Source organism: Ranitomeya imitator, chromosome 2 (assembly GCF_032444005.1).
Source record: "Ranitomeya imitator isolate aRanImi1 chromosome 2, aRanImi1.pri, whole genome shotgun sequence".
NCBI lineage: Eukaryota > Metazoa > Chordata > Amphibia > Anura > Dendrobatidae > Ranitomeya > Ranitomeya imitator.
In genome coordinates this window covers 179,246,444-179,258,793 of record NC_091283.1, presented here as the reverse complement: position 1 = coordinate 179,258,793, position 12,350 = coordinate 179,246,444, and the positions used below count along the sequence as shown (strand labels likewise).

Below are 12,350 nucleotides of genomic sequence, written 5' to 3'. Positions count from 1 at the left end.
CTTTATTTTCATGACTATGAAAATTGTAAATTCACATTGAAGGCATCAAAACTATGAATTAACACATGTGGAATTATATACTTAACAAAAAAGTGTGAAACAACTGAAAATATGTCTTATATTCTAGGTTCTTCAAAGTAGCCACCTTTTGCTTTGATGACTGCTTTGCACACTCTTGGCATTCTCTTGATGAGCTTCAAGAGGTAGTCACCGGGAATGGTCTTCCAACAATCTTGAAGGAGTTCCCAGAGATGCTTAGCACTTGTTGGCCCTTCTGCCTTCACTCTGCGGTCCAGCTCACCCCAAACCATCTCAAATGAGTTCAGGTCTGGTGACTGTGGAGGCCCGGTCATTTGGCGTAGCACCCCATCACTCTCCTTCTTGGTCAAGTAGCAATTACACAGCCTGGAGGTGTGTTTGGGGTCATTGTCCTGTTGAAAAATAAATGATGGTCCAAGTAAACGCAAACCGGATGGAATAGCATGCCGCTGCAAGATGCTGTGATAGCCATGCTGGTTCAGTATGCCTTCAATTTTGAATAAATCCCCAACAGTGTCACTAGCAAAGCACCCCCACACCATCACACCTCCTCCTCCATGCTTCACGGTGGGAACCAGGCATGTAGAGTCCATCCGTACACCTTTTCTACGTTGCACAAAGACACGGTGGTTGGAAACAAAGATCTCAAATTTGGACTCATCAGACCAGCACAGATTTCCACTGGTCTAATGTCCATTCCTTGTATTCTTTAGCCCAAACAAGTCTCTTCTGCTTGTTGCCTGTCCTTAGCAGTGGTTTCCCAGCAGCTATTTTACCATGAAGGCCTGCTGCACAAAGTCTCCTCTTAACAGTTGTTGTAGAGATGTGTCTGCTGCTAGAACTCTGTGTGGCATTGACCTGGTCTCTAATCTGAGCTGCTGTTAACCTGCGATTTCTGAGGCTGGTGACTCGGATAAACTTATCCTCAGAAGCAGAGGTGACTCTTGGTCTTCCTTTCCTGGGGCGGTCCTCATGTGAGCCAGTTTCTTTGTAGCGCTTGATGGTTTTTGCCACTGCACTTGGGGACACTTTCAAAGTTTTCCCAATTTTTCGGACTGACTGACCTTCATTTCTTAAAGTAATGATGGCCACTCGTTTTTATTTACTTAGCTGCTTTTTTCCTGCCATAATACAAATTCTAACAGTCTATTCAGGAGGACTATCAGCTGTGTATCTACCAGACTTCTGCACAACACAACTGATGGTCTCAACCCCATTTATAAGGCAAGAAATCTCACTTACTAAACCTGACAGGGCACTCCTGTGAATTGAAAACCATTCCCGCTGACTACCTCTTGAAGCTCATCAAGAGAATGCCAAGAGTGTGCAAAGCAGTCATCAAAGCAAAAGGTGGCTACTTTGAAAAACCTAGAATATAAGACATATTTTCAGTTCTTTCACACTTTTTTGTTAAGTATATAATTCCACATGTGTTAATTCATAGTTTTGATGCCTTCAGTGTGAATTTACAATTTTCATAGTCATGAAAATACAGAAAAATCTTTAAATGAGAAGGTGTGTCCAAACTTTGGTCTGTACTGTATTTATTTTATTTTATAGAATTTCTGAAAAAAAAAATGTTCACCTCCTAAATAAAAAAAAAATAAAATCATACAAGTTTTCGCATTGCCACATTGCTAGGTTCTTTTTTTACTGCACAAATCCAAAAAATTATTTACCGGTACCCGTTTTTTTTCCGTACAAAATATGATAAAAATGAATAGTGTTATTCAAAAATACCACTCGACCCGCAAAAAAATAAAAGCTATGGCTCTGGCAAGAAGGGGAGGAAAAAACGAAAGAGGAAAAGATGAAAAGGCTTAAACATGACTGGACGATCACAGAATAATCTTTTCTTTTTTTCTTTAGATTTTTTATTTTTTTTTTGCTTTTGACCTATTCCCATCATGTCTGAGGATGAAGATGAGGAGTGCTGGAATAAACTGGATTGTTACCGGGTTAAGCTGATCTCCATTATAGATCCTAACCGGATCACCCCATACCTGCGCCAGTGCCGCGTCATTAACAGCGACGACGAAGAGAATGTGTTCAATGACCCCAACCTGGTCATCCGCAAGAGGAAAGTGGGTGAGTTTCAAGTCTATAAAGACCTCAAGCCTTACGAATCCTTTCCATCCCAGTCTCTGTGGCTGGACAACTTGTGTTGAATATTCCAATTTTAGCAAATTAAGGCTTATTCATCTTTGTCAAGAGTCGACCTCTGCTTGCTGTCAATGAAAGGCTTCATTTTCCCATCATGGTCATATGATGTTCCTTACAAGATATAGCTCTAATGACTGTGTGCCTGACCATCTTGTGACAAGGAGCGCATCGCTTCCTCTAGAAGTATACAATGGAGGTTCTCCTTGAATGACTGCAAGCAGAGATCTTAAAGGATAATTTCTCATTTTAATAAATGGTTATTGTCAGATAGAGCTCGTAAATACGAGCAATTTTGCAATTTACTGCATCTTAAAATTCTCAGTCTTTTGAGATCTTAACACTTTTCTTATGCTTACAACTCGTTGCCTTGGAAACCGACCACCACTGCCAGACAGCAGAACATGCGCAGCGCTTAACAGCTCTTCTCTATTGAGCTTACAAGCACGGTTTTGAATGTTGGAGTGCGATGTTACCTCCTAATCCCAGACATTTGCAGTGCAGTGGCACCAATAAAGTTCCTCCTCATATATAGGGATCCACTCAGAATACAAACATCTAAACCACCAAAGTACAAAGAAGGAGCAATGATCCAATATTCCAATCAATAATAACAATAAGTGGAGTGTATTTACATAAATATATATTTAAATAAGGTCAACACTTACTATCCTATCTAAATTTGTTCAAATAGCAGATTTGTGCCATGTTGACCTAGTCATGTAAAGGTACCTTCACACTCAGCAACGCTGCAGCGATACCGACAACGATGTCGATCGCTGCAGCGTCGCTGTTTGGTCGCTGGAGAGCTGTCACACAGACAGCTCTCCAGCGACCAACGATGCCGGTAACCAGGGTAAACATCGGGTTACTAAGCGCAGGGCCGCGCTTAGTAACCCGATGTTTACCCTGGTTTCCAACGTAAAAGTAAAAAAAACAAACACTACATACTTACCTTCCGCTGTCTGTCCCCGGCGCTGTGCTTTCCTGCACTGACTGTGAGCACAGCGGCCGGAAAGCAGAGCGGTGACGTCACCGCTGTGCTTTCCGGCTGGCCGGTGCTCACAGCCAGTGCAGAGGAGTGCAGAGAAGCTGAGCGCCGGGGACAGACAGCGGTAGGTAAGTATGTAGTGTTTGTTTCTTTACTTTTACGCTGGTAACCAGGGTAAACATCGGGTTACTAAGCGCGGCCCTGCGCTTAGTAACCCGATGTTTACCCTGGTTACCAGTGAAGACATCGCTGGATCGGTGTCACACACGCCGATCCAGCGATGTCTGCAGGGAGTCCAGCGACAAAATAAAGTTCTGGACTTTCCTCAGCGACCAACGATCTCCCAGCAGGGGCCTGATCGTTGGTCACTGTCACACATAATGATTTCCTTAACGATATCGTTGCTACGTCACAAAAAGCAACGATATCGTTATGTGTGAAGGTACCTTAAGGTTACAGCAGACTAAATATATAGAGGCCCATCAACAATAATAGTGCTCCAATCAGATTACACTAATCACGGACCTATACACAATATATAGCAAAATATTAGCAAATATGCCCATCTAAAACTGTACCTGTCGACATGATGAGAGGAGTGTGTGTGCCCCAGAACACCTCGACGCGCGTTTCACCGCCTCATGCAGCTTCGTCGGGAGGTAAAGTAGCACTGACCTTAGTCTCACTATATAGTATTGTGTCAATTACATAAATGGCCACATATGTTGCGGCGCATTTCCCCCATGTTGCGACGTCACAGAGAGCGCGGCGCTCAGTGCGCCCGGCATCCGGTCACGTGTCCAGGTCATATGACCCAGCACGTCTCTAGGACAACAGGCAACAAAGTGTAGAGCGCTGTCTCACCGCAAGGCCACAGCGCATTTTTAAATAAATGGAGAATTGATATTTAACGTTTATTAGAAAATGGTATAACTTTTTAAAACTTTTCATTGCTCCCTAAGGTACTTTAACATGACATGGATCTGCACCCCAATTAGCCCCATTGGGGTCCATTCTTGAGTCACTTCTTCACAAGACATAAAGTGATATCACTTTTTTTTCTGCAGATTTTTCACCAATCCCTTTCCAATGTAGATGGCACATATTAGGTGTGGGGGGGAGTATGGCGCTGCTCACTCCAATCTTTACTGTGTAACCGTTTAGATGCCTCATTTAAGTAGTTGTGATTCCTGCAACAGAGGGTCCACTAAGGACCTCTGCCGCCGCCATCTTTATACTCCCAAGTGAGTGTCACTTTTACCATATATGCAAAACCGAAGTCTTGCAGTAGATCACACGATTGCAGATTCTGTTTACTGGGATTTAAAAAAAAGAAAATTATTTAAAAAAAAAAAAAAGGTTAAAAAAAAAAAAAAGGTTAAAAAAATATATATATATATATATATATATATATATATATATATATATATATATATATATATATATATATACAGTATATGTAGATATATATTATTTACTCCCTTTTTCCTAAAAGATAAAAAAATAGAAAAAAATAAAAACATATTTAGTATTAAAAACCTATTTAGTATCACAGCATCCGTAAATGTCAGGTCTGTGAAAGTCTAAAATTAATTAACCCAAATGGTAAACACCATAAAGGAAAAATAAAACCGTCAATATGTCATGTGTACCCCCAAATAGTGCCAGTAAAACAGCACAAATGAGCCCTCTTATAGATGATATGATAGAACCACAAAACATTCAGGGTATTGTTATAAAGTTTTCCCATATATGTGTCTGTATTATGAGTTATGACCGTCCGCACGCTTTCGCCCTACAGGCGTGTTGCTGGACATCCTCCAGAGGACCGGATATAAAGGATACGTCGCTTTCCTGGAAAGTCTAGAACTGTATTACCCTCACTTGTACATGAAGATAACCGGAAAAGAGCCCACCCGCGTCTTCTCCATGATCATAGGTAGCGCTCGTGTCTCTGCTTGCCTTGTTTGTTTGGGTTCGTTCTGAGCCTCCTTTACAGTAACTGCGGCGCTTGGCACACCCTAAATTACTAATAACCATGTTTCATCACCCTGCGGGATCGGAGAGCGATGAGATGATTAATGAGATACAATGGCTGCACAAAATGCAACCATCAGCGCGGTGCGAGTGAGTGGGGTCACAAGTGCTCGGACTGGCCGGCGGCTCTCCTGACCTGAGTGAATTTCTATTCAGCTGTCACGCTCAGGTGAGGAGAGCCGCCGGCCAGTCCGAGCACTGTGATGTGATAGTCGTCTGTGTTATGCGGTCGTCTGACTGCCCCTCAGGCTAATTCACCTCCGGGTGCTGTCCAATTTTTATTTTTCCCTCGGACAGCACTTTGTGCCATTAAGTAGAATGGATGTATTCATATATGGATCTGGTAGTGAGATCGCTGAGATGGATCCTATCGGCTGATCAGACTCGGTCACTCAGGTCTATAGGGATCCATGAGACACGGATGCAGATCGGAGGCTTCACATTTGCTTCCATTTTGCATCACAGATTTGTTCCTTAGTGATAATCTTCAGTAAAATTGTGATCTCCCAAAGATTTTTTTTTTATTGGCTTGGAAGCGAGGACACCTCCACACTCAGAAGTAGGTACAACTAGGGCGACGCCTGAGGAAACATTGGTCCAAGTTTTCTGGATGAAGCCCAGGTGATTTCTCATACACTTGTCCCTTAGACTGTCAGCTGAACCCGGTGATACCGGCGAGTTTGGCTGACGTTAGTCTGGTGTGTATGGGGGACTTTAATATCTAGAGGTATGGGCATTTTTAGTTTGACTTCTCAGTAGGGACGTCAGGACTTAGAGACTGAGTGCCTAGGGCAGCATGGACACCAATATGGCCCTGCACCTCTGTATGACACACCAACGCCTCTAGGTGAAATTGCTCACTCTTAATGTAGTTAATCAGGGTTAAAAAAAAAAAACTTCCAAAAACAGCGCCACACCAGCTTACAGGTTGTATCTGGTATTACATCACAGATAATTATTTTTTTTTCTCATTTAGACACAGCAGGGGAATCCAGCCTGACTCAGCTCCTCATGAACGAAATGCTAAAACTTCAGCAGACTATTCAGGAGGAGAGACGAAAATACAAAGAGCTGCACATGTTAGCCCAGGAGAAAGATGATAACATTCGGCAAATGCAGGTCAAGGATAGCGAGCTGAGGAAGCACCAGGAGAGGGTCCTTAAGATGAAAGAGGAGGTGGACAATTTAAACAAAGAACTTAAGAAGTGTAAGGATGAGAACTACGAACTGGCCATGAAGTACGCCCGGCAGAGTGACGAGAAAAATACGGCACTCATGAAAAACAGAGAGTTGCAGCTGGAGGTTGGTAGCTGTGTTGGTAGTAAACCATGTAGGCATTAGGTGGTGGCTTATATTTGCTGCTTGTTGTATTGTTGGGTGCCCTCTGATGGCTGGTTATATTGTCTAGTGCCCTCTGGTGGCTGGTTGTATTGTCTACTGCCCTCTCGCGGTTGGTTGTATTGTCTAGTGCCCTCTGGTGGCTGGTTGTTTTGTCTAGTGCCCTCTGGAGGCTGGTTGTATTGTCTAGTGCCCTCTGGTGGCTGGTTGTATTGTCTAGTGCCCTCTGGAGGCTGGTTGTATTGTCTAGTGCCCTCTGGCAGTTGGTTGTATTGTTTAGGTACCTCTGGTGGCTGGTTGTATTGTCTAGTGCCCTCTGGAGGCTGGTTGTATTGTCTAGTGCCCTCTGGTGGCTGGTTGTATTGTCTAGTGCCCTCTGGTGGCTGGTTGTATTGTCTAGTGCCCTCTGGTGGCTGGTTGTATTGTCTAGTGCCCTCTGGTGGCTGCCTGTATTGTCTAGTTCCCTCTGGCGGCTGGTTGTATTGTCTAGTGTCCTCTGGTGGCTGGTTGTATTGTCTAGTGCCCTCTGGTGGCTGCCTGTATTGTGTAGTTCCCTCTGGTGGCTGCCTGTATTGTCTAGTTCCCTCTGGTGGCTGCCTGTATTGTCTAGTGCCCTATGGTGGCTGCCTGTATTGTTTAGTGCCCTCTGATGGCTGGTTGTATTGTCTAGTGCCCTCTGATGGCTGGTTGTATTGTCTAGTGCCCTCTGGTGGCTGCCTGTATTGTCTAGTTCCCTCTGGTGGCTGGTTGTATTGTCTAGTTCCCTCTGGTGGCTGGTTGTATTGTTTAGTTCCCTCTGGTGGCTGGTTGTATTGTCTAGTGCCCTCTGGTGGCTGGTTGTATTGTCTAGTGCCCTCTGGTGGCTGCCTGTATTGTCTAGTGCCCTCTGGTGGCTGCCTGTATTGTCTAGTGCCCTCTGGTGGCTGGTTATATTGTCTAGTGCCCTCTGGTGGCTGGTTGTATTGTCTAGTGCCCTCTGGCGGCTGGCTGTATTGTTTAGTTCCCTCTGGCTGCTAATTGTATTATCGAGTGCCCTCTGGTGGCTGGTTGTATTGTGTAGTGCCCTCTGGCAGTCGGTTGTATTGTCTAGTGCCCTCTGGCAGCTGCTTGTATTGTCAAGCGTCCCCTGGTGGCTGGTTGCAGAGGAGGGCACATTCTGGCGGATGATTGTATTGTTGGGTGGTCTCTGGTTGCAGAGGAGGGCACATTCTGGCGGATGATTGTATTGTTGGGTGGTCTCTGGTGGCTGCCTGCATTGTCTAGTATACTCAGGCAGCTGGTTGCAGGGGAGAACGCCCTCAGGTGCCTGATTGTACAGACTTGCTCTTGATCTATGTCCCTCTTGCAGAAAAGCATCTAAATAGTAGATCGTATCTCAGGGAGAATTCTAGGTGGTCTCTCTATACAATCCTCAAACTATTTGTTCAATTTTTCTTACCTGAACCACAGATTGAGAAACTTAAACATAACCTGATGAAGGCAGAGGATGACTGCAATCTGGTGAGGAAACAGACAATGAAGCTAAAGAATGCCATGAAAAAGCAGCCGAGTCAGGATATCATCTATGAGCTGCAGAGAGAAAACTATGTTCTGAAAGCCAGACTTCAGGACCAAGATAACACTCCTCTGCAGGTGGGATAGACCTGATTGCTACACCACCTTCATTAAGAGTCAAACAGGATGTCTTCAAGGATTTGTGGTGTTCTTGCTTTATGTGATATTGGTCTTTGTGATGTTACTATTTTAGAATTCGCTGAAAGATGTGACGGTGGAGAAAACAAAGTTATACATCCAGGATCTGGAGAATGACCGCAGGCAGGCCTTGGAGCAGCATCAGGACTTGGTCAATAGCATCTACACCCTGAAGATGAGCCTGAAACAAGCTGAGGACCTCCGGGATAAGGTGACTGATTGCTACACGTGAGCTATATCCATCACACAGTACCCGACTGCAAGATCCCCTATCATAAGAATGGTGCACTGTGTACAGGGGTGTCTATACCGGTGGTGTTTAGGAAAAGGAAGATGCATATTGGGCCTACAGGCTGGCCAACAATTTCTTACCTTACGGTGGAAGATATAATTTCTGCTGTGATATAACAGCTATAGAGCTGTGATATAATAGTTCACACAGTTGTAAAACTCCCCTGACTCACACCGTCCATACTAATTGTAAGTTCTGTGTCCCGAATCTCCAGCTTTTGCCTGTCTCTGCCTTCTGCTTGTAAGAGCTGACCAGGGAAAACCTATCGCAAGCAGGAGGAAGAAGAGATCGTTAAAACATGCATCACATAGGATATATTGAAAACTTGTATGAATATACATCACATAGGCTACTATGAGACTCTGCAAATACAATCTGATGAATACAAAGCTGAAGGCTGCATGAGAAATGTAGGTAGCTTTTGGTGAAGGGAAAAAGAAATACCATAACAAAACAAAATAGCTGAGCGCTGCCTTCACTTTTTCTGTAGTGTGAGAATCATCCTATACATCCTTACAGGGGAATAAAAAAATTGAGACGTGAATGTATATTGTATCCTCAGTACTCAGAAGAGAAGGAAGTTCTAGATCTGCAGTGTACCACGCTAAAAAAAGACTCGAAGATGTACAAAGAACGCATAGAGGCCATACTACAGCAGCTCGAGGAGGTGTGCAGTGAGCGCAACCAGGTAAGAAGCTGTCCCAGATCACACTGTCTTGTACGGTACTGATGGGGAACTATATAAAGCTTGAGATGGGCCTGCGACTCCCGTGCCTGTTGCCTTTTCTAGATTACATGATATTATCCAAGTAAAAAGCATAGGTTTTTAAAGGGGTTGTCATCATAAAGTTGTAAATCTGAGATCTGGCAGCTGAAACCCTTGATGATCATTTCTTTATCTCCAGAAAGCCGCTGCATTATTCTTCTGCAGTGGCCACTACAGGAGAAATGTGGTATTACATGGCGCTTATTCAAATGAATAGTAATACATCGTCATATTGAGTCCTCCAGAGCAAAAAACGTACTTTGCAGCTGTATTCCACTAAAAGTTATTATAGGGGGGTGTCCAGAGAAACGGTTTCTCTTCCATGACATCCATTTCTCCTGATGGGACATGTGTCCTATTAATGGTTTGGCAGGATGAAGTTTGCGTACTTTCTCTCTGCATTCGATCATATAAAGTCCATAATTTTCTGCCGCTGTCTTTTGTCTTGTCTTAGGCCATTGCCACAAGGGAGCAATTCTACGGGCAGTACACCAAATGTCTTACAGAGAAAGACTTGTACCGAAAGCAGATCCGAGAACTTGGGGAGAAGTACGACGACCTTCAGATCCAGCTGTTCAGGAGCGAGGGGAGTCTGCTAGCTCTGGAAACTAAGCTGAAAAGGACAGATTCGCCAGCGCTGGTACAGAATAGCTAAACCTTCAGTAATATTATTAGTATTTATTGCGGTCCGGTATTTCAGTCTATTATTGCATTGATGCTACAGCGAGCAGAAAGATGCAAAGACCTGACCATGCCCATGTAAAAAAATGGCTGTTTCGACATAACAAGTTCTGTTTCTGCCTACCGAAAGGTTTTGCCATGGGCGAGTTTTGAAAATCTAAATCTCTCTGGCGAGAGATGCTGCAGATCTGACCCGTGTACATACACAGGTAAAATCTAACATTTCTGGCCTCATGGATGAGCACAGATCTCCATATCCGCAGCTTGACCATTTCGGTTGTGGATTATCCCTACTTTCAATGTCGCAGCGCTAAAATCCGTCACGTGTCAGACATGCGGATTTTGCTGCGGAGCAGAGACATGCATCCAGTTCAGTCCTGGCCATACGCTGCAGGGCGGGGAGCCAAGGGTCAATTAGGAAAGCCAAGTCTGTGTCCCTAGCTGGGAATAGCCCAAAAAAATGCTGGTAAATTCTTAATTTCTCACAATGCACCTCAATAGGGCACCGCTGGGAAATCGGCACAACTGTAAATGCAGCTCTGGTGGTGAGTGGTGTATAAAACTGGGCACTGTATTCATGAGCCGACGGACAAGGGGAGTGATAATATGGGGCAGCGGATACGGCAAAATATCCCATATAATGGTACGTAATTGGGGGGATTCAGGAAATCCGGGTGTCTGCCACCAATATGGCTTTAGTGGCCGGACAGAAGCGGACGTATACATATATACGTAATGACGGGTGACTCTGCCATACCGCGGCACCTAATGGTGAAGCTTAGGTATCTAGTAATAATAGGCTTGTATACAGGGTCCTATGTACTTACACATATGTCTGCACGCTCTACAAGCTCGGCAATCCTCCCGGCGTTATGTCCGTGTGCGGACACCTGGATGACGCTGCTTTTATTAGATGCATTCCTGTGTACAGACAATAGGGCGTTTATGGCTGTAGACGAGAAATAACTTGTCTCTTTCTGTCCCCTCCAGTCCTCTGATGCAGATGAACTTTCTTTGCGCAGTTCTCAGGAAGTAAGTAAACACCAGAGGGCATGTGTAATGGAGGGGAGGCGGTGGTATGACATGCTTTTGAAGATCCCCTGTGACATGGGGATAATATCTCCCTTCTTACAGTCTCTCCCTCTGTGTACTATGACTGTGAGCTAATGGTGACATATATGCAGTCATGGCAGAAAGTCCACAGTCCAGAAATATTGCAATCGCACAGCCGTTATACGTTAGACCCTTTCTGCTTCAGGGGTATTGAATGCCACACCGTATAAGCCTTTAGTCACAATAGAAAAAAAGTAATCGCTATACAAGCTCCACCTGGGTGCTGCTTCATGAAAGAAACAATTTGTATAAGAGTATCCAGAACAAGAAAAGTAACAGCGCACTCACCGGTGTTGAGCAAAAAGCGATTTATTCACATGAAATCATGCGGTGCAGGGAGGGTGGTGAAACACATACGGATGACAGCTGTTTCGTGCTGCAAGCACTTCAACAGATCCAGGATCTGTATAAATCGCTTTTTGCTCAACACCGGTGAGTGCGCTGTTACTTTTCTTGTTCTGGATACTCATGGCAGAAAGTGTTGGCACCCTTGAAATTGTTCAATACGATGAAGTATTTCTCCCAGAAAATTATTGCAATTACATATGTTTTGCTATACATGTTTATTTCCTTTGTCTGTATTGGAAAATTAAAAAAAAAAAGAGAAAAAGGCAAATTGGACATCATTTCACACAAAATCCCAAAAATGAGTTTCACAAAATTGTTGGCACTCTTCCAAAATTGTGGGTAAACAACTTTGCTTCCCGCATGTGATGCTCGCTCTAAAGGTACCTTCACACTAAACGACGCTGCAGCGATCCAGACAACGATCCGGATCGCTGCAGCGTCGCTGTTTGGTCGCTGGAGAGCTGTCACACAGACAGCTCTCCAGCGACCAACGATGCCGGTAACCAGGGTAAACATCGGGTTACTAAGTGCAGGGCCGCGCTTAGTAACCCGATGTTTACCCTGGATACCATCCTAAAAGTAAAAAAAACAAACGCTTCATACTTGCCTTCGGCTGTCTGTCCCCGGCGCTGTGCTTCTCTGTACTGGCTGTGAGCACAGCGGCCGGAAAGAAGAGCGGTGACGTCACCGCTCTGCTTTCCGGCCGCTGTGCTCACAGTGAGTGCAGGAAAGCAGAGCGCCGGAGGACAGACAGCGGAAGGTAAGTATGAAGCGTTTGTTTTTTTTACTTTTAGGATGGTATCCAGGGTAAACATCGGGTTACTAAGCGCGGCCCTGCGCTTAGTAACCCGATGTTTACCCTGGTTACCAGCGAAGATATCGCTGAATCGGTG

General features: G+C 44.5%; 1 protein-coding gene across 1 annotated transcript in view; it reads left to right on the top strand.

The window, feature by feature from the left end:
• Positions 1–12,350, top strand: part of CARD9 (caspase recruitment domain family member 9) — a 30,076-nt gene that overhangs the window by 12,187 nt on the left and 5,539 nt on the right. The window contains exons 2-9 of the mRNA XM_069748162.1: positions 1,909–2,127; positions 4,992–5,129; positions 6,204–6,529; positions 8,015–8,197; positions 8,313–8,468; positions 9,112–9,237; positions 9,770–9,955; positions 10,987–11,028. Coding sequence (XP_069604263.1) covers positions 1,947–2,127; positions 4,992–5,129; positions 6,204–6,529; positions 8,015–8,197; positions 8,313–8,468; positions 9,112–9,237; positions 9,770–9,955; positions 10,987–11,028 — 1,338 coding nt within the window. The 5' untranslated portion in view covers positions 1,909–1,946. The remainder of the gene's footprint in view (positions 1–1,908; positions 2,128–4,991; positions 5,130–6,203; positions 6,530–8,014; positions 8,198–8,312; positions 8,469–9,111; positions 9,238–9,769; positions 9,956–10,986; positions 11,029–12,350) is intronic.